Genomic DNA, 26,529 nt, shown 5'->3' with positions numbered 1-26,529 from the left:
TTAACTTTTTTTACTCTCTCAAAGTTTCTTTTTCTTTACAGTTTTATGCTTTATATAAATGTAATATTGTGGGGGTATATTCTTTTGTGTCTGGATTAGCTGTATGTTTGTAAGATCATCTATATTGTTGCAGTTTGTTTATTTTTATTCCCTTAACATTGAATACTTACCTTTGGGCCTTCAAACTCAACTAGACAGACTAATATGATTATTATAGGCCACACTAACTGCTGACCTCACTTAGCAGGATACAGCACAGGGAAGAGCATGTCAGCACACCAGTAACTGTTTACTTTCTGAAAGAGTTCTCAACAGAACAGAAATGGGAGCTAGTCTTCTGTAGCTACTCCAAATAACTGTGTGTGTAAGAATGTGAGACTTAGAGAGCTGAGTATAATAGATAGATAACCTTAGAATCCTTTGTCCCAAAGTGGAATCAATGACTTAAAAAGTCCTGCAAAGAACATGCGCTTAGGACAGCCCAAAGTTTCTCCTAATAACGTATTTATAGTTTATTAGCAGTCTAGGTATAATGTGTCAATCAGGAGGTTTTTTTTTTTTTCCTTACCATAAGTGGTTGTCCCAGTAACACAGCTGACATCTACTTTTCCTATGTTCTTAGGGGAATGGAATTAGAAAATAACCCAAGCTCAAATGTATGCATTATAAAAAGAAAGAACATTTTGCTTCACCCTTTATTCACAGACATACCATACTTTTTGGTTCACAAGATAGAATGTTGTTTGATTCCATGTTTTATCCCTTATGAAAAATGTTGCTGGGACCATTCTTATACATGTTCCCTGGTACATAGGACATATTTCTATTGTACATATATAAAGTTGTGATATTGCTAAGTCAGTTTGTATGTCTGTCTTGAATTATCTTGATAGAAAACACCCAACTATTTTTCCAGTTGGTGGTTTTACCAATTTACACAACCAGACGCAGTTTGTGAGAATTTCTATTATTCCATATTCTCTTCAGTTTCTGGTATTGGCATTCTTTTAAGTGTTAACCCTTCTGGTGAATGTGAAGTAGCATCTAATTTTGGTTTTAATTTGGATTTCCCTATTTATTATCTTGAAGATTATTTCCATATTTATTGGCCACTTGGATTTCTTCATTTGTGAATTACCTTTTTAAGACTTTTCTCCATGTTTCTATTTATTGGGAGTTCTTTGTATGTTTTGTGTATGAGCCCTTTATCAATTACATGTTGAAAATTTGTTCTACCACTTAAAATTTTGCCTTTTCATTCTCTTATACTTTCTAATTCAGTTTTTGGAAGATGCAGTCTTATAGTAATAAAGTAATCATATGTATAATGTATTTATAAGCAGAGGTGGTAACCAAAATATTTAACTATAGATATAGTGTGAGGGTTGATAAAACAGAAGTGCACCTGTTGAATGTCAGGTCAGTATAAGGCTCTTTTTATGATGATGATTACTATTACTGCATTGGTTAGCACAACTAACATTTTATAGGAAGTAATGTGAAATGTCAATCAATAAAGGAATTATTGGATTTGTTGAAGTACATCTATATTCTGCATATTAGGATCAATTGAACTTTAGGAGCTGACTGTTGTAGTCTGGAAGGATGAAAATCCCAAAAATATAATTCTGTGAAATATTTTGAAAATTCTTTAAGTGATATTTATTTACATTTTTAAAAGGAGATTTATATGTGAAACATATAAAAATATGACAAAAATCTTCATAGGCCACTTTACACAAAATAAGCAATAATAACATACCTATTTTTGCAAGCATAAAGAGGTATATTAATGACCACTGCATAGTTATAACGGTTATGAGTGACAAACCATATTCATAAAAATTGGACAAAAGGACATGTGTAAGTGCATATTACTGTGGTTGGTAATTGTGTCCACCCAAATTTATAACTGTGGTCATCTGACATTCTTTGATGAACAACGTAAGTCTTGACAAGATTGGCACAAACTGTGATGGGTCAACACCACATGCACAGTAACCTAAAAGAACCAACATCTCAATATATTTTATCTTTCACAAATGCAGCTGTACAAAAAGGACATGTCTTCATTTACTGAGAAAGTTTTAGCATTTTTTTGTACACATACAGTGCTTGCACACAAAGTCAATGTTGTTATAGTGCACTTTTTTGTAGGCAAATTTGCAAAAAAAATGCATAAAATGAATTATAACTCTCTGGAAGTCTCTATACAACTTGTACTTCCAGTATACCGTAGTAAAATATTTTTTAAAATGCTGATCATTTAAAATAGTTGAAAAAGACAAAAAAAAAAAAAAGAAGAAAAGAAGAAAAAAACACAAAACCTTTTCACATGCCTGTTGGCCATCCATATGTGTTCTTTTAAGAAATATCAATTCAGGTCCTCTGTACATTTTTTAATCAGGTCATTTCTTTTTGGCTATTGATTTTGGTTTCTTATATATTCTGGATATTAGCACCTTTACAGATACATGGTTTGCAAGTATTTTCTATCAATCCATAGATTGCCTGTTCACTCTGTTGATTGTTTTTATACTGTGCACAAGATTTTTAGTTTGATGCAATCCCACTTGTCTAGTTTTGCTTTTGGGTTCATAGCCGAGAAATTATTGTGAAGACCAGTATCAAGAAGCATATTCCCTATGCATTCTTTTCATAGTTTTACAGTTTCTGGTCTTACATTTAAGTCTTTAAGTCATTTTGAATTGATTTTTGTATGTGGTGTGGGATAAAGGTCTAATTACATTCTTCTGCATGTGGGTATTCAGAGACTATCCTATCCTCATTGTGTATTCTTTCCCATGTCAAAGATCAGTTGACTGTAGATATATGGATTTATTTCTGGATTTTCAATTCTGCTCCATTGGCTTTTAGGACTTTTTTAATGCCAGTACCATGTTGGTTTAATTGCTGTGGCTTTGTAATATTTTGAAGTCAGGAAATGTGATGCCTCCATCTTTGTTCATCTTGCATAAGATTGTTTTGGCTATTCAAGGTCTTTGTGGTTCCATATGAATGTTATTATTATTTCTGTAAAGAATGTTATTGGGATTTGATAGAAATTGAATTGAGTCTGTAGATCTCTTTGGGTAATATGGACATTTAAACAATACTGAGTTTTCCAATCCATGAACACAGGATGTCTTTCTATATCTTCTTTGTTTTTTACAGGTCTTTTTTTCTGTGTTTTCTGTAAATTGCTTTATCAATGTTTTATAATTTTCAGTGTACAGGTCTTTCACCTCTTTGATAAGTTTACTCCTTAGTATGTTATTATTTTTGTTGCTATTATAAATGGGATTGTTTTCTCCATTTCCTTTTTTGGATAGTTCATTGTTTATATATAGAAATGTTACTGATTATTGTATGTTCCCTTTTTTATCCTGCAACTTTATTGAATTCATTTATTAGTTCTAAGAGATTTTTGTGGATTATCTAGGAATGTCTACATATATGTCATTTGCAAGAAGAGATAATTTTCTTCTTTTCCAATTTGGATGCCTTTTATTTATTTTTTCTTACTTAATTGTTCTGGCTAAGACTTGCAGTACGATGATGAAAAGAAGTGGTAGAAAGGGACACCCTTGTGTCTTAGAGGCAAAGTTTTCCATTTTCTTTCATTGATTATGGTATTGGCTGTGGGTTTTTGATACGATGGTCTTTATTGTGTAAAGTAAATTGAAGTAAATTCTTTTTACACCTGTTTTCTTGAGAATTGTAATCATGAATGGAAGTTAAACTTTGGCAAATGTTTTTTCTCTGTTGAAAGGCCCTTTTTTTTTCAGTAATATGGTATATTACACTGATTTATTTTCGTATGTTGAACCATTCTTGTACTCCAGGGATAAATCTCACTTGGTCATGGTGTATAATTGTTTTAATTTGTTATTATATTTACTTTGCTAGTATTTTATTTATGATTTTTGCATTGACATTCACTAGGGATTTTGGCCTATAGTTTTCTTTACTTGTAGTGTCTTTGTATAGTTTCAGTATCAAGTTGATGCTGGCCTCATAAAATGAGTTTGGAAGCGTTCCTACTTGTATTTTTTGCAAGAGTTTAAGAGAGTTGGTAGTAATTCATCTTTGAATGTTTGGTTGAATTCAACCATGAAACCACCTGGTCCTGGGCTTTTCTTTGTTGGGAGGTTTTTCATTACTAATCTAATCTTGTTTTTCTATTGGTGTGTTTAGCCTTTCTATTTCATCTTGATTCAGTTTTGGTAGCTTGTAAATTTCTAGGAATTTATTCATTCTAGGTTATCCAATTTGTTGGTATATAATTGGTCATAATAGTTTCTTATGTTTCTGAGGCATCTGTTATAATGTTTTCACTTTCATTTCTGATTTTATTTATTTGACTTCTCTCTTTTTTCTTGATTATTGTAGCTAATGGTTTTTCAATTTTGTTTATTTTTTCAAGAAAACAACTCTTGGTTTTGTTGATTTTTAGTTTTTTATTCTTTAATTTATTTCTACTCTTAATATTTATTATTTCCTTCTTTCTGCAAACTTTAGGATTATTCTTTTTATAGTTCCTTGAGGTATAAAGTTAAGCTGTTTTTTTTTCCAGTTATTTCTCCGCGTAATGTGAGTATTTATTGTTATAAACTTTTCTCTTATTACTGCTTTTTGCTGCATCCCAGAAGTTTTTGTAAAGCGTATATATAGGTTGGTTGGTTTGTGAGCACTGAGAAAGATATGTAAAGATACACAATAAGTCATTAATCTTGGCTGTTAATCTTGACAGTTCAAATTGGAGGCAGTAGTGTTGGGAAGCAATCTATTAACTTTTACATTATGCATCTCTGAATGTTTGGGTTATTAAAAACAGCACTGTTATTTTCATATTTTAAAAAACATAATTCCTAATGATATTGTAAAAATTAAATGGATGATGGGGCTATCTTTTTTAACTTCCAAACTCTTCATACAAATGAGAAGATTAAAGCTATTTTGGACACTTTATGTAGAGTAGGTTCACATAGATAAAAAATATGTTATCCCAGATGACTACTGAGAAACAATTTTCAGCCAGTGCTCACCAAATATCTTCAAAAGCAAGAATGGAATGAAAATCAGGAAATCAAAGATGAGGTTACTTATTTCAAAATGCCCAATTATCACAGACTTTGTATATTCTAACACGTGAACACTTCCTCTATTGTACTGCAAGCTCCATTAAGGCTGAATTATTTGTCTTTTTTGCTACTGTATCCCCAATGCAAAACTTAGTTCCTGATATATAGAAGACCATCAATAAATTCTTAGTAAATGAATTAATAAATGCTTATTTTAAGATTGATATTTAACTGCCCATTTAAAAAATAGCAGTTAAAGGGTTATTTCATTAATTGCTCTGTACAGAACACCTTATCATTACCTCTGTTCAGCCTGTGATCATGTGGCACTGTTGTTATTTTTAGTAGATCTGTCTCCTCAGTAGGACTGTGAATTACTCAGGGACAAAATCTGATTTCTATTCATTTTTTTCTTTATCTCAGATAGCAACAAATTTAGTAAATTCTATTTCAGTAAATACAGTAATTTAAAATGTTTTATTTTTTCAGATTATTCTTTCTAATAGCATGACTCCAACAATAATTTTACTTCACAAAAACAAAGTTCATTGATTCTACTGTTCACTATTCCTTTGATATCACTTTGATCCCATGCCCATCTTCAATTTTGTGGTACATCCTTATTATCACTTCACTTATTCTCTTGCATACGCCTTCAACTTATTTGTCCTACTTTTCTTTGAAATTCTCATATACTCTCTCTACATTTTCTCTATGGGATCCATTTAATTCATAAGACTTTAAATTCCATGTGTATGCTAATGACTCAAATACTGATATATCTTGTCTGAATTTTCCCTGAAATTCAAACTCATATATCCAACTGCTCACACTCCATCTCCACTTGGATGGCCATGATAATCTCAAACATAACATGTCCAATACTAAAATTATTCTCTATCTTCACCCCACATCCACTCCTCTAACAGTTTTCCCCATCTTAGTAAATAGCAATTTAGACCCTCTAGTTACTCAGTTGAATCACGACTTCTTTCTTTCTCTCATGCCTAATTTCTGATTCATTGGCCAGTCTGGTTGGAGCTGAAGTCAAGACATACCCATTATCTAAACTCTTCTCCTTGTTTATATTCTATAATCCTGATCCAAGCCACTACTACGTCTCACCTAACAACATGTAAGCTCCCCCTTTTGCTACATCCCACCTCCCTACATGCTAATTCTTAATATAGCATTGGAGAAAATTGGTTAAAGCTCAAGTTAAATCGTGCCACGCCTCTTCTCAAACCCTGCAGTAGTCTCCCATTTCATGTAGTTAATATGGCTACTTGCTACCTCTTTGACATTACTTTATACTTACACTTCTTTCTTCCCTTGCTCCCTCAAATCCAACCATGTTTGGGCTGATTCCACTTGCATAGAAGGAGTAGAAGTTTAACTTAAATGAATCAATGCTGATTTATGTGAGGAGACTAATCAGCCTTCAACATAATTGAAGCCATGCTGGATTTTATCTGAAGAAGGCTTATTCCAACAAGACTTCTAGCAGTCATCTCAGAAACTTTTTCTCAGGGGCCACAAAGGTCTTTAAAAATGGGAATTATGTTTCTCAATCTAATAGTATGACAGGATCAATCCAGGAGGCTTGCATATATCTTTTACTGATTTTTTTTTGTGTGAAACGGTTTTATTAAGAAAGTATTTTTTTCTAGAATATAGTTATACATAGCCACTGGAAGTTGATTAATTGAAATTTGGAAATGATAGCTATAATTTTTGAATGTTAATTTTTCAATGTTTTATTTAGGCCAACATTTTCAATCACAAAAGAATTCATCTTGAGATTCAATCAAACACAAAATTCCAAAGAGAAGGAAGAATTGTTGGAACTAGCTAGAAAAATCATTCTCAGATGTAAGGTAATGGCATATCATTGGATTGTTCAGCATGTTAACTTCCTTTTCTAGTTGGTACATGATTACACATTCTAAAATATTGTAAGAAAAAATAGGAATACATCTTTCTTTAATTATAAGTAGGGATAGTTAAAATATTAATGCAAATTAAAGTTAAAGCTTATAACCAAATAATAAAAGCTCCTGTAAATTTTTGTGGAAATATACCAGTCCAGGAGCCCATAGCGAAATGTTAAGTCTGGCAAATAAATTTTTGATTATGAAAATTCTTTTTTTTCTTAAAAAGTTAATTGAGATATACTGTGTCTCAAAGGAGAAAAAGGCCTTTCTGAACCTTCATATATATACGCATGAAGTACTCTGTTCTTTCTCTGTAACAAACTATTCTTCACCTGAATTGTGAAAAATATATTCTTTAAGAATATGACATTAATCCCCAAATTTCCAAATAGATATCAAAATAGAACAGGAAGTAAAGTAAGTCCTTGCTTTTCCTTTTCTACAGTGGATTCAGTTTAAATTTTACAGAGAAATAACACACGTATTTTGCTTTGATATGAATAATTCATTCAATAAAAGCTGCACAAAACTGGTGCATAAATTAAGCCACCTTTTTTGTGGTGTTGTAGTGGTTGTTATTTTCCAGTTCATGGCTGCCCATATATTTGAACATTTTGAAAAAAATTGGATTGGAAAAAGAGTATACTTTTGATACGTGTATATGCAGACAGGTGCCAGGAGGTGCATTCATCAGTGAACTTTTCTCCAATTGAACGAGTGTTCTCTGCAACAGTCCCAGGAGTGGGCACAATAAGGGAAGTGGAGCAATCCTGATCATCTCCCTCGTGTTCATTAACTTCTGCACATCAACAATGAAGTAACCAGGGTTTTCCAGCAAACTGGCATCAAACTCGCTTCTGTTTTATCACATTTCTTCAGTGTTTTTCCTCATAAAATAAAAAAAAATGCATTCTCTTGGGGAAAAATTAGAAGTAATCACTAGACAGTAAAAAATGAGAATTATTTTCAGCAAATAGCTAATGGTATTACTTATAGTATCAACATTTTTTACATCTTAGCACTAATACAGTTTGCATAAAATCTCCAAAAATTTGAGTAATAAAAGCAAAAATATAAAATTGTATACAACTCTGGCCACCGAGCATTAACTTCATAGAATGACTTTTGGAACACAAGTAAGAGTTAAAAATTAATAAATATATAAAAGATGTACATTTTGATTTGTCTTTTTCATGCTTCCTCATAATAGAGAAAATTGGGTCTCAAAACCCTGGGCTCTGGGAAGCATGTGCATCTTCCTGCTGCATGGATTGAAGTAATATATCTGGCTCAATGCAAAGGGGAAATCCAAGATGGTATGTACTTTAAATTCTTATTAGGTATCCTAAGCATTTTCTAGATTATCAGTGAAGGCATAATTTGAGAACTTTAATTTTTAAAAATTGTGCAGAAGACAAGAAATTCTTCTACTCTATCGAAATACATTTTATTTTGAAAATTCATTTTGTAATTTATAATATATGATTTTAACTACTTAGCTTTTTAGTGATAAAATTATTTTCAAAACTTTACTCAGCATAGTCTTTATTACTTTTTTGCTAAAATTAGCAACTAATTAAAAACTAATATAAAATATCATTTAGTGATTTCCAATTACAATAGGCACTAGACTTTAGAGAAATTTGCTTCTTCATTTTATAATTATTACTTATAAAACATTAATCAAATGACCATTTGTTTTCCACTTATTTTAAATAGCAAGCTTTACTCATTACCTTTTCATTTATCACTCCTCGTTTATGCCTACTTTAAAACATCCTCTAACTAATCTAAAAAAAAATTAACGTTATTTCTAAGGGGGTAAAATTCCTTCCATCACTATTGTTAAATTGTATATATATGCCTTTTAAAATAGTTTTAGAATGTTAACCACATGAGTTCAGAGAGAATTTCCCCCATGTAAATTAGGTTTTGTAGTGCTATCTAGGAGTTTTCAAGCAGCAGGAAGAATTATTTTGTATTTAACTTGCCTTTATGGTCCTTCATCACAGTGCCATCCACAGCCTGACCTCTATTAATAATTTAAATGATATTGAGGTAAACACTTTTGGTTTACCAGCAAGAAGAGGCTGTTTGCTCTTCATTGACAATTAAATTTCAGTTTTAATTAGTCATGTGATTTAGAAGAGGACTGGCCCTTGCCCAACCCGACGGGGGTGAATCATGGATAGTCTAAATCAGAGGTCCCAAAACCCTGGACCATGAACTGGTACCAGTCTGTGGTCTGTTAGGAACTGGGCCGCACAACAGGCTATGAGCAGCCAGTGAGAGCGAGCATTACTGAGCTCCACCTCCTGTCAGATCAGCAGTGACATTGGATCCTCATAGGAGTGTGAAGTCTGTGGTGAACTGCACACGTGAGGGATCTAGGCTGCGTGCTCCTTATGAGACAAAGCCAGTCCCTGGTGCCAAAATGGTTGGGAACTGCTGGTCTAAATCAATTATGGTAATTCCTTTTCACTTGCCAGTGATTTGATTAGGGTTAGTCACATGACCTGATCCTCAGCAAAGTGATGTAATGACAGCTCTATTTCCTGTACTTTTTGTTGACTTGCTTTCGAAAAAGACATGCCTGGGAAAAAAGCATTCCTTTCCTCCCTATACTCTTGTTTGTTCCTGTCTAGTTTGCTTGGTAAGAACATGATGCCTGGAGTTTGTGCAGTCATCACAGTTCTCATGCACATGAGGGGGAACTAGAAGATGAAAGAAATGTGCATCTAAAGGGCAGCTATCTTAGCTGTCCCTGGAACCTTTCCAATTTCTAATCTTGTGAAATAATAAACCTCCTTATTTTGAAGACGTTTTTGTTATATTTTCTGTTACATGCAGCAAAAGCATTTCAATACACTCACATATTGAACTCTAAATAATACTCTCAGTATGACTTCTTACTCTCTTCACAACTAAAATAACTGAATGGGTGTTTTACCTGTACTTTTGTCTGCTCCTCATTCTATAGTCCACCCTCCACTCAACAGCTTGTGATTACACTCAAATGAGCCCCAACTCCATATCATGGCCTACAGGACTCTGCATGTGCTGGCTCCTGGCTACCTCCCTACTTACTCATTATGTTCAGCCCTACTGACCTCCTTCCTGTCCCCTGAGCATGTCAGGGTTCTTCTTTCCTCAAGTCCCTGTATTTGCTGTTTGTCCTCATATATTTACATGGAAGCTCTTCAAAACTTTTGTATGATTTGACAAGCTGTTTTCTCTAGGCTCTTGTCTCTATATTCTTCCTCCTTCAGCTTCACAGGGTGGCCCTGTTTCCTCTACTTTGATTCTCTAGTCTTCTGCTCTTCCCTTTTTATCTTGAGCACTGCCTTTTATCATCTGGTTCTGTCCTATTTCTCCACCACTATGTGTGTGACCTGATGATTTATTTAGTGTTGGGCCTGTATAGTGTTGGATCTATAATAACTGAGCCCCCTTGGACATTTCTTCTTCCTCTAGCCTCTCGACCTTGGTGGTTTCTGTTTCAGTTGCTTCATGCCATGAGGTTGAACTTCCTATATGGCAACTTAGGGTTCCAAAGCTAGTATCTTGAGAGAGTGAGAGAGATCCAGGTGGAAGCAGTGGTGCCTTTTCTGATTCAGTCTTAGAAGTCACATAGTATCATTTCTGCCACATTTCATTCTATTGGTTGAAACTGTCACAGGGTCTGCTCAAGTTTAAGGAGAAGGGCTTATAGACATCACCTCTTGATGAAAAAGGTGTCAAAGAATTTGTAAATACATTTTAAAACTGCCGTTTGGTCTTAATGGTAGGAAATAATTTTAAAAAGTAATTATAGCATGTAGAAAAACAGGACGATTTTCAAATGATGCAGTTTCTATATTTTTAATATTTCAGAAGCTTTAAATATGCTTTATGCATCTCTGGACCATGCTTCCTTTGATTATGATCATCTGCCTGCCTTATTTTTTGTTGCGGAATCGATTTTATACAGACTCTGTTGTGATGCATCCCTCAAAACGTATTTATATTCAGTGGAAATAAAGCTAGTAAAGGTATGTTTTGAAAAACTTCTTAATGTTCTTAAATATTTCATATACTACATGTAACAACATGACATCTGTTTTAGGATCAAAACAGAACATTTAGTTTTATAATAGAATATTCTTTTGTTTGGTAGTTTAATCTTCTCTAATTGTGAGTAGTACATTATTATTGCTTACTATCTAAATGGAGATAGTAGTTTGAGAAAATATATTTCACAAAGTACATAAGAAAATAACATTTCATTAAAAAACAATATACTTAACTGTTTTTCTAAGTGTATATATATATAGTTTTTTATTTTCTATTTTAAAGGCTTTTAAATGCCACCTCCTGTACCATTTAAAAATGCTAACAAATAACCCTAAATAACTGCCCAATTTGGGAAGCTTAGTTATTCTTCTAATATTCTATGTAACTTTAGATCTATAAAATGAAAGACTCTTTTCAGGTAACTCATATTTTATAAGATCCTTGAGATCATATTGTTTCACTCTCGGTGATGATCATGGTTGACTGCTGTAAAATACATTGTTAGTCAAATAAATATAGTTTAACTAATGGTTTTACTGCAAAGAGAGAAAAGAAAGGCTAAAAGTATTTCTTTAAGATGGTTTTATATATATATATGTATACACACATATTTATATGTATGAATGAAACAAATTAAATCAATGATGCAGAAATTGTTTTTTTAAATTAAATTTTGATTATAAACTGTTAGAAAGTGAACATGAGAGAACATTGATGAGTCAGTCAATCAGTTGAACATTTTGGGGAGACAACCACATTTCATTCATGTAAGTCAAGCTTAGATGCTCTCTGACACATTTGGTAGTAAAAGACTTGTGGAGACCAGGCAAAAGTAGATACAGAGAACACATAATAGAAATTAACTATGCAAAAAACTGAGCTTTGCATAGAAGGAGGATTGAAGAAAATAGTCAAGATATTACCAATAACTGTCCTGGGATGGTGCGAGTATGATGATTTTTTTTCTTTTTTCTGTATTTCCAAAACTGTCCACTAAAAATACGTATTTATATTTATAATGAAAACAATATATATGTAAACATAAAATATATAAAATATAAAATATAAATATACATATTTCTAATGAAAAAAGAAATGTAATAAAATTTTTTAAGTGGAATAAAAAAACATGGAGCAAGTCTGGCTTTTATCTCCTCTTTCTCATCTCCTTCAGTGACTTTTCTCCATTTCTTGCCTTTTGTATTTCTGCTAGCAAGAAAAAAATAGCTACAAAATATAGTTTTATGCATTGAGCATATTGCTTATACTTTGCACATGCCCTGTTATCTGCCAAGCCAATTTGTACCAGTTCTGATAGCAGCTGCAAACACTTAAACCTTACTTAACTATGTGCCTTACACAATGATAAGTGCTTTAAATATATTAGACACATTAACTTATTTTATTCTCACAACTATCCTAAGAGGATTATTCATAATTTCATATTCCACATTCGTCACTGTGGCACAGAGAGTTTTAAGTGACTTCCCCAAAGTCTAAGCAGAGAGAGTTTTGATATTCAGTGTGGTTCCGGAGTCCAGTGAACTCTCAGCTATGATGCTACACATCTACCTTGGTTCTCAGATTTACTAATTTTTACCTTATTCTTTCTTCTATTGATATATAAATAACATTTTAAATATTTATGAAGTACATGTTAGTGTCTGTTACATGACTAGCATGTATAATGATCAAGTCAGGATATTTAGGCTATCCGTCACTTTGAGTATTTATTTATTTATTTTGAAATTTATTTATTATTATTATACTTTAAGTTGTAGGGTACATGTGCATAACGTGCAGGTTTGTTACATATGTATACTTGTGCCATGTTGGTGTGCTGCACCCATCAACTCGTCATTTACATCAGGTATAACTCCCAATGCAATCCCTCCCCCCTCCCCCCTCCCCATGATAGGCCCCGGTGTGTGATGTTCCCCTTCCTGAGTCCAAGTGATCTCATTGTTCAGTTCCCACCTATGAGTGAGAACATGCGGTATTTGGTTTTCTGTTCTTGTGATAGTTTGCTAAGAATGATGGTTTCCAGCTGCATCCATGTCCCTACAAAGGACACAAACTCATCCATTTTTATGGCTGCATAGTATTCCATGGTGTATATGTGCTACATTTTCTTAATCCAATCTGTCACTGATGGACATTTGGGTTGATTCCAAGTCTTTGCTATTGTGAATAGTGCTGCAATAAACATCCGTGTGCATGTGTCTTTATAGCAGCATGATTTATAATCCTTTGGGTATATCCCCAGTAATGGGATGGCTGGGTCATATGGTACATCTAGTTCTAGATCCTTGAGGAATCACCATACTGTTTTCCATAATGGTTGAACTAGTTTACAATCCCACCAACAGTGTAAAAGTGTTCCTATTTCTCCACATCCTCTCCAGCACCTGTTGTTTCCTGACTTTTTAATGATCGCCATTCTAACTGGTGTGAGATGGTATCTCATTGTGGTTTTAATTTGCATTTCTCTGATGGCCAGTGATGATGAGCATTTTTTCATGTGTCTGTTGGCTGTATGAATGTCTTCTTTTGAGAAATGTCTGTTCATATCCTTTGCCCACTTTTTGATGGGGTTGTTTGTTTTTTTCTTGTAAATTTGTTTGAGTTCTTTGTAGGTTCTGGATATTAGCCCTTTGTCAGATGAGTAGATTGCAAAAATTTTCTCCCATTCTGTAGGTTGCCTGTTCACTCTGATGGTAGTTTCTTTTGCTGTGCAGAAGCTCTTTAGTTTAAAGAGTATTTATTATTTCTATGTATTTGCATCATTTCAAATCCTCTCTTCTAGTTACTTTGAAATATGCAAGGCATTGTTGGTAAGTATAGTCACCCTATTCTGCTATAAAACATTCTTTCTAATGCTATATTTGTACCCATTAACCAACTTCTCTTTATTTTCCCCTCCTATTTACCCACCCTTTTTGGTCTCTAATATCTATAATATTATTCTATTATCTTTGGCAATGAGATCAAGTCTTTTAGCTTCCACATGTGAGTGAGAACATGTGATATTTATATTTCTGTGCCTAGCTTATTTCACTTAACATAATGACTCCCAGTTACATTCATAGTGCTGCAAATGATATTTCATTATTTTATGGCCAAATTGTATTGCATTGTGTATATACACCACATTTTCTTTATCGAATCACCCATTATGGATACTTAGGTTAATCATATCTTTACTATTGTGAAGAGTGCTCCAGTAAACGTGAGAGTGCAGGTATTCCTATAATACACTGATTTTCTTTATCTTCCTAAAAGATAAATGCCCACTAGTGGAATTGCTGGATAGTATGGTAGTTCTGTTTTTAGTTTCTTAGAAAATCTAAACACTGTTTTCCTTAGTGGCTGTAATAATTTACATTGCCACCAATAGCATATGAGTTTTCTTTTCTCTGTATCCTCGCCATCATGTGTATTTTTTTTGTCTTTTTAATAACAGCCATTCTAATTGGAGTGAAATGATATTTAATTGTGGCATATGGTCTTTATTATTTTGAGGCATATTCCTTCTATGCATAGTTTAGAGACTTTTTATCATGAAGGGATGTTGAATTTTTTCAAATGCTTTTTCTGCATCTGAGATGATCATATGGTTTTTGTCCTTCATTCTGTTGTGATGTATCATGTTTATTGATTTGTGTATGTTGAATCATTCTTGAATCCCTGGTATAAATCCAACTTGAACATGTTGTATAATCTTTTTGATGTGCTATTGGATTCAGTTTGCTAGTATTTGGTTGAGGTTTTTTGAGTCTATGTGCATTAGAGATATTAGCCTATAGTTTTCTTTCTTTGTTGCACGTTTTCTGGTTTTGGTATTAGGGTAACACTGGCCTTGGGAAATGTGATAGGGAGATTTCCCTTGTCCTTAACTTTTGGGAATTATTTGAGAAGGGTCGGTATTAGTTTTTCCTTATCTATTTGGTAGAATTCAGTAGCAAATCCATCTAGTACTGCACTTTTCTTTTTGGGGGGAATCTTTTCGTTAATGATTCAGTCTTGCTACTCATTGGTATGTTCAGGTTCTGTATTTCTTCCTGAGTCAATCTTGGTAGGTCGTATGTTTTCAGGAATTTATCCATTTCCTCTAGTTTTCCAGTTTGTTAGTGTATAGTTGTTTACAATAGTTTCTGATGATCTTTTGTACTTCTGTGGTATTAGTTTTAATATCTCCTTTTTCACTTTTGATTATGTTTGAGTGGGCCTTCTCTCTTCTTTCCTTGGTTAGTTTAGCTAGCAGTTGATCAATTTTATCTTTAAAAAAAGTTTTCATTTTGTTGATCTTTTGTGTTCTTTTTTAGTCTCCATTTCATTTATTTCTTCTTTGATCTTTATTATTTATCACCTTCTACGAATTTTGAGTTTGGTTTGTTCTTGCTTTACTAGTTCCTTGAAGTGCATCATTAGATTATTTGAAATCTTTCTGTTTCTTTGATGCAGGAATTTATTGCTATAAAAACCCTTCTTAACACTGCTTTTGCTCTGTCCCTCAGGTTTCAGTATATTGTGCTTTCATTTTCATTTGTTTCAAAACATTTTTTTAAATTTCCATTTTAATTTATTCATTGACCCAGTGGTTGTTCAGAAACATGTTGTTTAATTTCCATGTATTTTTATAGTTTTCAAAGTTCCTCTTGGTATTGATTTCCAGTTGTATTTCATTGTAGTCTGAGAAGATACTTGGTATGATTTTGATTTTAAAAATTTGTTGACTTATTTTTTGCCTAGCATATGATCTAACCTGGAGAATATTCCATGTACTAATGAGAAGAATGTACATTCTGTTGTTGTGTTGGGAAAAATATTATGTGAATATCTTTAAAGTCCGTTTGGTCTAAAGTCCAAGTTAAATACAATGTCTCTTTGTTGATATTATATCTAAATATGTCTCATGCTAACGGACGAGTGTTGAAGTTCTCCACTATTAATGTATTGGAGTCTATGTTTCTCTATAGATCTAGTAGTATTTGTGTTGTGAATCTGGGTGCTCCCCGTTGGGTGCATATATACTTAGAATTGTAATATCCTCTTCTTGGATTGATTCCTTTGTCATTATTTGATGTCCTTACCTTTTTAAAAAACCTTTTTTGACATAAAGTCTGTTTTATCCAATAGAAGTATAGCTACTCCTACTTGCTTTTAATTTCAATTTGCGTGGAGTATGTTTTTCCATCTCTTTACTCTCAGTCTGTGTCTTCACAGGTAAGGTGCATTTCTTGTAGGCAACATATGGTTAAATTATGTTTGTAAAAAAGTGTATTAAGCCAGCCTATATCTTTTAAGTGAAGAATTTATTCTATTTACTTTTAGGTTATTATTGATATGTGAGGTTTTGTTCCTGTCATATTGTTAATTGTTTTCTGGTTTGTAATAGTCCATTTTAACACTGCTATAAAGAAACACCTGAGACTGGGAAATTTATAAAGAAAAGAGGTTTAATTGACTCACAGTTCTGCATGGCTGGGAGGCCTCAGGAAACTTAACAATCATGGCAAAAGGCGAACGAGAAGCTCGAGCCTTCTTTACAAGGCAGCAGGAAAGGGAGAGCAAAGGGTAAACTTCCAAAGACTTATAATACCATCAGATATCTCGAGAACTCACTCACTATCACTAGAAGAGCATCTGGGAAACCATGCCCATGATTCAGTCACCTCCCTCCCTCAACACGTGAACCTCCCTTGACACATGGAGATTACAATTTGAGATGAGATTTGGGTAGGAACACAGAGCCAAACCATATCATGGTTGTTTTGTGTATTCTTCTCTTCTTTTTCTCTTATTGTTTTTCCTTGTGGTTTGCTAATTTTCTGTTGTGGTACCATTTGAGTCTTTTCCTCTTTTGTGTCTTTGCTTTACTCACGAGTTTTACACTTTCATATGTTTTCATGATCATAACTATCATCTTTCCTCTTCCTGGTTTAGGACTCCCTTGAACATTTTTTGTAAGGCTAGTCTAATGATGATGAATGATCTTAGCATTTGCTTGTCTGTAAAAGACTTTATTTCTTCTTCATTTACGAAGGATAATTTTGCTGGATATAGTATCTTTGGGTCTTTCAAGTGTCAAGTATTTTTTCTTGCAGCAATTTGAATATATTGTTCCATTCTCTCTTGGCCTGTAGTTTTCTGCTGAGAAATCCACTTTTAGTCTGCTCAAGGCTGACTAGATGATTTTTCTTTCTGTTTATTTTAGAATTTTCTCTTTGTCTTTGACTTTAGACAGTTTGACTGTAATGTACCATGGAAAAGTATTTTGGGTTTGTGGGGTCTCCTCAATCTGGATGTCTACATCTCTTGGTATACTTGGGAAGATTTCAAGTTAAATTTTGTTAAATAAGTTTTTGAAGCCTTTCATTCACTTTTTACCTTTAGGGATACCAATAATTCATGTATTTGGTCACTGTGTTGTGTCACATATATCACAGAGGCTTTGTTTTTTCTTTTTCATTATTTTTTCTTTATTTTTCTCTGAGTTACATCAAAAGTTGTGTCTTCAGGTTCTGAGATTCTTTTGTGTTGCTGTTGTTTTAGTTTATTGTTTAAACTCTTGATTGTACTTTTTATTTAATTAAAGAAGTTCTTCGATTCCAGATTTTGTTTGGTTCTTTTGTATGATATGTATCTCTCATAAATTTCTCCTTCAAATCTTGAACTGTTTTCTTCTGACTTTTTGTATTATTTTTTGAAATTCTCTTGTATCTCACTGTGTTTCTTTAGTGTCATAATTTTGATTTTTTTCCCTGTGATTTCACACATTTCTTTTTGATTGGGATATGTTGCTGGGGAATTATTGTGTTCCTTTGGAAGTGTCATATTTCCCTGTTTTTCATGTTTCCTTACATTGATAACTGTGTATCTTGTGTAATATTCACTTATTCTAATTTTTTGAATTTGCTTTCACAGTAGAGGATTTTTTCCTGAAGATGTGTCATAGTGTTGGTTAGTAGGACCCTTTGCATTTGATTCTGAGTGCATGCAGTGGTGCAGTCCCTGTATGATTTATTCGGCTGTCAACAGCATCAGTGGTATCTATGATTTCCCAGTGGTTTAGAGTGTGGTTAAGAGTAGAGGCTATGGTGAAGTTTTGCTCAGGGACAGGGATTCCAGATGGGTTAGTCTTTGGTCCCCAGTGGTGGCAGCAGTGGGATGAGTATGCCTGTTCTTGTGCCCCTGTGTACAAGATACTTGCTCTGGTATTAGCAGGACCAGGCAGGCCAATTCTTGGGCTTCTAGGTAGTTTACTTAGATCATGGTAGTGACACTGGTGGATCAGGCAGGTGAGTGAGTTCTTGATTCCCTGGGTAGGTGGCGTGGTGTAGGTAGTGGCAGTAGCAGTTGTGGGACAACCTTCTAGGTCCTGAGCCGTGCATGCTGATGTTGGAGATAGCTACAGTGCAGTCTCCACCTGCAGCCCCAGTCATGCAGCTCTCAGGCTTGCCTGTTCTCAGTTGTAGCAGCACTGCAGTGGTGCACATAAAGGTAAGCAGCCCTGCCCTTTGCACATGAGCTTGATCATGGAAGTCATTCAACCAGTAGGAGTGTGGTCACTATCCAGGCCCACTCAAGGAGCCATCCAGTTCACCTGCCCTAGCCTCCAGTGGCAGCAGCGGTGACTGAGCCTGCAGAGGTATGCAGAGTGGGAGAGAGAATCCCTGTGCATGAAACTGAACACAGAGGCCACTCCACCAGTGGAAGTGGGGTCACTGCCCTCAGCCCCAGATAGCTGGCTCTCATTTGGATTCCCAGTGGCAGCAACTGCTGCTGCAGTGTTAGGTGGGGGGTGTGAATGGATCTCACTCTGCTTGCAAGCCTGAACACAGAGTTTGTGCTACTGGTGAGGCAGGGTTTCTTCTCATAGCCCCAGACAGGAAGCTTTCAGGGTCTGGAAAGTGCGTGCCTTGGTTTCCTTTGTCCCAGAGACTGCAGTGTTAATGCACTGCACCATCTCTTTTCTGGGAAGTAATACTACTTGTGGGCCACAGTACTGGGGCCCCGTAGCACCTTTGTTTCCAACAATGCTATGCCACTGTAGCCCACCGGGTAGGCGCTAGGGAATGTCAGTGGGGGTTCCTGGGATATGGAGATATGAAGGCTATGTTTCTAAAGGGAGGATGTAACCCCATGATGGCTGTACTCTCACAATGGTACCCTGCTGTAGTTGCTTAGGTCTCAGGGGTGTGAGTGAACCAGCAAAAGTTCTCTGTCTGGTACAATGTCCTTTGGGGGTCTCTAGCTCACTGTCCATGTTAGTGTCAGGAAGTATGTGTGTCAAGGAGCTCTGCCATGGTTCAGGTTGTTGCAGTCCATGGTAGGAACATAGACCACTGAAGTTCTTACACCCTTTCCCTCAACAGCAAGCCCCTATGTGTTCCCAGCCGATTTTGCTTCCCTTCTGTATTAGTTGATTCTCACGCTGCTATAAAGAAGTACTTGGGACTGGGTAATTTATGAAGAAAAGAGGTTTAATATTCTCACAGTTCCACAGGCTTAACAGGAAGCATGACTGGGAGGCCTCAGGAAACTTATAATCATGGCAGAAAGTGAAGGAGAAGCAAGCACATCTTCACATGTTAGAGAAGGAGAGAGAGAGTGAAAGGGGAAGCACCACACACTTTCATACAACCAGATCTCACTGTCACAAGAAATGCAAGGGAGAAGTCCACCCCCGTGGTCCAATCACCTCTCACTGGGCCCCTCCCCTGACACGTGAGATTATAGTTCGGGATGAGATTTGGGTGGGAACACAGAGCCAAACCATATCACCTTCTGTGTCTCAAGTATTTCCTGTAACTTCTCTATAGTACTCCAGTGTTCTCTCCTAGTTGTTCCATCTGAGGTGTGATTATTGATTCATAATTTTGGCTCTTCTTTCTGGAGAGAGTGAGTATGCAGTGTCTCTAGTCAGCTATCTTCAACTGGAGTCCCAAGATTTAATATTTTTAAAGCTTGCTTTTTATTATTCTAGTTCGTATAACTATCTATTGGAAATAAGCATACTCTATAAGTACTTTGAACCCAGGCAAGAAAACATTTTACTTGTCCTCCTTGCCTTTGTAGGGTTTTCATTACATATCTGAAAGACTATTGGAAATCTCCCTTTTGTTCTTTTCTTTTTGATGGAATGCTTTATTAAAGGATATTATCATAGAGGCATCACCCACTCTATATGCATTGTTTTGTTTCTCCTTTGGAGAAGTAGCTCAGGGTTGAATAGATCTAGAAATATATGATCCACAAATATTATTTCTTTTATGTTTTGTTTACATTCTTTCCTTTCTATCTAGCTCTAAGTGTACAATATTCTTAATGATTGAATTCTGTTTACAGAAGTATAGAGAATAACATAAAAGCAACAACAGTTTTATATGTATTACATAGAAATATATGCAGTGATCGTCAAGATTCTATGCAGGAACCAAAAACATACAACTATTAAAATACAACACATGATAAATATTATCCAGCCTTCAATTTTACAGCCAGCTAAAAGGGTCAGAAAAAAGAGAAGAGATGAAAATAGAAAGAGAGGAGGAGGAGGTAAAGGTCAAATGAAGGAAATGTAGGAGAGCTCAGAAAGAGAAACTGACAAGCTAAAATTCAATGTAGGAGGCAAAGCTTGAGTTGTCAGACAACAAAGAGAATATGTACACAAATAATACATGAAGAACAATACATAGAAAATCCAATATACAATATGGAAAGGAAGATTTGTCAAAAATTTGACCTTCAAGAATATTAAGATGAAAGCTTTTAAAATCATTTTCAAGTATAGCTATAACTAAAGATAGTCTCTGGGTCAGGTAAAATCCATGACCAAATTGAGGTATAAACACAGATGTTATTCATACTGACATGCTTGTCATGTATTTTCTATTTTGTCCCCTGTTACATTTTTGAATATTGTATTCCTTTCAGTATTTATCTATAGTCCTTGAAAAATATTAACTTATCCCCCTTCTGATCAGTTATTCATTCATTGTCTATATCTATGAGAATAGTTTCCTTTAATTCTGTCATCTAGAGTATTTCATTATTCTTTTAAATATTTTTTTCACATTTAACTTCAGCATCGTAGAGAAACACAGTACTATAACAAAGCTGTTTGTATGAAGAGACCCCTTGGGCATGCCTTATAAACATGTTATTTTTATATACTTCAGAAGTCTACAAATGTATATGTTTATACTTTATGGATACATTTATAAATATTAATGATGCATTCTCAAAATTTATTAGTAATGATAGAGGTTTGTAATAAAAAATGTGGAAATCACTGCCATAGTAGAAAGCTCATGGCTTTTGGAGCAGTACATACATTCCTGGGTTCAAATTCCAGTAATGTTACTTATTTACTTTATAGTGTTGGATGATGCACTGAGATTTCGTTAGATTTATCTTTCTAATTTTATTTTCTTTTTACATGTATATTGTTACGTGATACCCTGCGTTGCTGTTAAGAGGGTTTGGAGATACATACATACATACATACACACATACACACACACACACACACAGGATAATGACAGCTATTGCTGTTATTTGGGTCTTCTCCATAATTTAGAAACTGTATTCCATTTATTTCTATAGTTAATGTGTTTTTTATAATTTTCTGTAAAATGTTGCAAATTATTTTTGCAGACATTCCATTTTATGTAGTCTGTGTAAAACAAACTATATGTTTACTAATCTTACAGATGTAAGGTTTTGCACTGCTTATTTAATAATGACCCCGTGAGAGGTCTTTTTTCTTGAGGGAATAAGGAGCTTAGCTCAGCATATTATGCAGAAGTAGGATAGTTCTCAACACTATGTAATGTGATGGTCCTCAAACTGTTGACTGATATGCATAGAAAGAAATACCCTTTGCATTGCAATCCAGATAACATAATATATATTCATTTATATACTGAAACAAGGAATTGTACAATAAACTATGTTTTGTTTTTTCTTCCCTTTTATTTTATTTAAAAATCTCCTGTCAATTGATTTCATGACTCACTTAAAGAGTATAACTTGTAATTTGAAAAACACTGTTCTAAAGGACATAGAACAAAATATCATTTAGTGTTGGTCATTATATGTAGTATAGAGATGATTTATAAAAGTTTTTTGGCTGAGCTACCATTTCAATCTTGATATAAATGTTTTAATGTTATTTCAAAACCACATAATGTTGAACAAGTTTAAAATTGTTTTCTCAAAAGAAAATGTAATAAAATAATGGTTGATTTTTCTTATGGTTTTTAAACATTTATTGATGTAACATAAAACTGCATTTTTCTTTTCTCTTTTGACAGATTGGCTATTTGGTCTTCTTACGACTTTTTATATTTTTCCTGCATGGTCATCTAGAAAGTTTTAAGCAACATTTACTTAGGCTTCAACCACATTTATACGGTAGAATATCTTTTATTTTTTACACTTATAAATGTTTTATGTTATATTTTGAGAAACTTAGACTGTCACTATAAAGAATGTAAGCTGCATTTTATTTTTCATAAGATAATAGGTGCAGTGTTGAAGAGCACAGCTTCAGGGCCAGATTGCATTTGTTCAGCTCACTGCCCCTCCAACCCCCATACTTTTGTTATTTCTTTGTAGTGAGAACATTTAGAACCTGACTCTACTTTTTTCCCAGCAATTTTGAAAAGTGCAGTACATTATTATTAACTATAGTTATCATGTCGTGAAATAGATCACTAGACCTTATTCCTTCTATCTAACTGAAGCTTTGTACCCTAATATCTCCCCTTTCCCCATCCATTCCTGCAACCTACTCCCTGCTCCAGATGCTGGTAATCCTCATTCTGTATTCTGCTTTTTACTTTGCCACTTAAGTGTATGAGCTTTTTTGTGACTCAGTTTTCCTATTTGTAATAGTATCTACCTCCCTGAATTTCAGGAAAGTTAGATTCATATTTTAGTAAGGTTCTGGACCTGGTGATCCACTGAATCTAAGCTATATGTAAATAAGAGTGGGAAATTCAAGCAGGAGCTGAAGTTTTGCATATTGAGTAATAGAATTGAGATGATGTTCTGAACTAGGAATAATTTGGAGAAATATTGGACATACTGAATTTGAAGGTCACTCAGGTATATATACCCAACAAGCAGTTGAAAACATAGGTTTGGAACTAGGGAAATAAGTGAAGCCTGCCTGGGATATAGAATTGACAGTCATCCATGTTAATGTGGCTGTGGGCAAGGGGCAGGGAGAAACTAATTCCAGGAATGAAATCTTGGGGAACATACATTTAATGGATTATTGGTGTAACAGGGCCCAGGAAAAGAGAAATAAGGGAGGTGAGAGGGAGTGATTATGTTTAAGGAGAGAAATTCAAGATCAATATTGCCATAGAAGTATTAAATAGTAGAAGGTCTGAAAAATAATGAGTTTCTACAATCAGAAAATCACTGCTGATCTTGGGAGCATACCCAGTGGAGAGGTGGAAGCAGAATTCAGATTGGAGGTAAACAGTGAGGGAAATTTTAAGCATAAGTCAAAAATTGTTAACTATTTCAAAAAAAGCTTAGCCATAAATATTTATGGTGATATGTAAATATGTCAATAGTTTAGATGGATAAAACAAAGTCAAAATATTAGTGTGTTGTAGGATAAGGGAAGGAGAGACTCAAGATAAAGAAAGGGAATAATATTTGATGAAAAAAGTCATGGAGGAGGGAACAGAAGTAATAGCAGAAGCGTTATGGAGACTGATCAATTAATTCCATTAGCGTAAGTCCTGATCAGATGTGGCTGTAGACAGATAGAATAGGAATTCTTGTCTAACATTTCACTTGTTTTTATATCTTCATTAAATTATATGACCCCTTCTTAACTCCTCACTGTGTTCAGCATAGTGACTTATCAAATATTCAGATGATTATGGCAAATCAACTTTGAAAAATTATTTGAGTAAAACCCTCAAGTTCTCATATTAGCTTGTTATTGAGGATATACCACCCTCAAAAAAATCTGTCTTTCATATATAATAATAAAATCCCCCAATTTTGTCCTCTTACCAAATATAATAGAGCCTTAGGTTACAGCTCTTCCTTTAACAATAGGCTGTTTTCTACCTGAAGCTATCAGCAGCTGCTATCTCTCCACATAGCTGTCCAGTAGAATGGTCATTATTAATTTTTCCATTATGTGGATGGACTAAAACCCAAAGTTTGTCTAAAAGTTTATAGAAAGAGCAGCACTGAGATGATTCTGTTAAATATAACGTGGTGTTGTGTTAAATTACCTTATTGTTGTAAATAATAACATCTTGTTTGTATTATTTACAACATGTTGTTGTAAATAATAACATCTTGTTTGTATTATTTACAACATATTGTTGTAAATAATAACATCTTGAGAAGGAATAAAACTGGAGAATGTAGGTCTAGAATCAATGACATTGATTCCTTTGTAGAATTACAATGTCAAAGTATCCATTATGAATGCAGCATCTATTACAACTTGATTTATTTTCATCTGGAAGTTTCCAAGCTTTGTTGAACAGTAACTATATTTAATTGGGCATTCAATGATTATGAAATTGCTGTTCTGAAATATATAAACTCTTACGTATAAATTATTTACCGTCTAGTGTTCTATTACACCACCAGGGGGCATACATAACACTATAAATCTTAAATAGGAAACTACAGCAGTTTCTGCATCTAAGTACTGAATTTAATCATAGTTTAATAGCTAAAAGACAAATGAAACACAATGCAAAATATTAATAAAATATTTCTCACAGATGATTTTTCTTACAATAGCACTTTCTTTCTCTGGAGCATCATATCACAAGTATCCAAACATCTTTTCAAATGTGCAATTCATCCTGAAAGCCTCAGAAATTATAGGTAAAAGAGAACTCCGTTCTGAATCAATTTTTAGCCCTGTGGAAAATAAGAAAAGACATGAGAACACAGATTCTGATATGGTGGGTAATCTAGTATGGTGAGTATATCCTGTTGTATGATACATCAGATATGATTACTATGATTAAGTAATGGTGCTTGTCAATACAGTAGGCATTGAGGAATGATGCATTTAGCTGTGGAGGAGGGGTGAACAGCAAAGACACAAATTTCATGCAACCATATGCACAGTTCCTGGAGAGTAGTTAATAGGATGAGTACTGAGGTATCTGTATATAACACTACTACTTTAAATGGAGTAATGCCATAACACCTTCTTCTTCATAAGTTCCATCTCACCTACTTAACTAAAAATTACAACATAATTTAGACTGACTTGTAAGTTAACATTTTAAGATATTATATTTTTATTAAAGGGAAAGTGTGTACAGAGCAAGTTATTTATGAAAGCAGGCATAGAATTTTTATGCTTTCATAATTCATATGAAATAACATTCAATGGCCAGGCGTGGTGGCTCACGTCTGTAATCCCAGCATTTTGGGAGGCCAAGGCGGGCGGATCACCTTAGGTCGGGAGTTTGAGACCAGCCTGACCAACATGCAGAAACCCCGTCTCTACTAAAACTACAAAATTAGCCAGGTGTGGTGGTGCATGCCTGTAATCCCAGCTACTCAGGAGGCTGAGGCAGGAGAATCCCTTGAACCAGGAGGTGGAGGTTGCGGTGACCCGAGATTGTGCCATTGCACCCCAGCCTGGGCAACAAGAGTGAAACTCCATCTCAAAAAATAAATAAAAATAAAATAAAAAATATCTCACACCAGTTAGAATGGCAATCATTAAAAGGTCAGGAAACAACAGGTGCTGGAGAGGATGTGGAGAAATAGGAACACTTTTACACTGTTGGTGGGATTGTGAACTAGTTCAACCATTATGGAAAACAGTATGGCGATTCCTCAAGGATCTAGAACTAGATGTACCATATGACCCAGCCATCCCATTACTGGGGATATACCCAAAGGATTATAAATCATGCTGCTATAAAGACACATGCACACGTATGTTCATTGCGGCACTATTCACAATAGCAAAGACTTGGAATCAACCCAAATGTCCATCAGTGACAGACTGGATTAAGAAAATGTGGCACATATACACCATGGAATACTATGCAGCCATCAAAAAGGATGAGTTTGTGTCCTTTGTAGGGACATGGATGCAGCTGGAAACCATCATTCTTAGCAAACTATCACAAGAACAGAAAACCAAACACCACATGTTCTCACTCATAGGTGGGAACTGAACAATGAGATCACTTGGACTTGGGAAGGGGGACATCACACACCGGGGCCTATTATGGGGAGGGGGGAGGGGGGAGGGGGGAGGGATTGCATAGGATTTATACCTGATGTAAATGACGAGTTGATGGGTGCAGCACAGCAACATGGCACAAGTATACATATGTAACAAACCTGCACGTTATGCACATGTACCCTAGAACTTAAAGTATGATAATAATAAATTTAAAAAAAAAGGGGGATTTGTGGAAAGAGAAGTA

The 26,529-nt window shown here is 34.5% G+C and overlaps 1 protein-coding gene across 5 annotated transcripts in view; it reads left to right on the top strand.

The window, feature by feature from the left end:
* Positions 1-26,529, top strand: part of TMEM232 (transmembrane protein 232) — a 200,454-nt gene that overhangs the window by 79,833 nt on the left and 94,092 nt on the right. For all 5 annotated transcript variants that reach the window (XM_078004470.1, XM_078004471.1, XM_078004472.1 and 2 more), the window contains 5 exons: positions 6,850-6,961; positions 8,229-8,334; positions 10,892-11,049; positions 22,393-22,492; positions 24,869-25,035. In XM_078004470.1, coding sequence (XP_077860596.1) covers positions 6,850-6,961; positions 8,229-8,334; positions 10,892-11,049; positions 22,393-22,492; positions 24,869-25,035 — 643 coding nt within the window. The remainder of the gene's footprint in view (positions 1-6,849; positions 6,962-8,228; positions 8,335-10,891; positions 11,050-22,392; positions 22,493-24,868; positions 25,036-26,529) is intronic.

Source organism: Macaca mulatta, chromosome 6 (assembly GCF_049350105.2).
Source record: "Macaca mulatta isolate MMU2019108-1 chromosome 6, T2T-MMU8v2.0, whole genome shotgun sequence".
Lineage (NCBI taxonomy): Eukaryota > Metazoa > Chordata > Mammalia > Primates > Cercopithecidae > Macaca > Macaca mulatta.
Note: the sequence above shows the minus strand (reverse complement) of the source record. Positions and strands in the feature narration are given on the sequence as shown.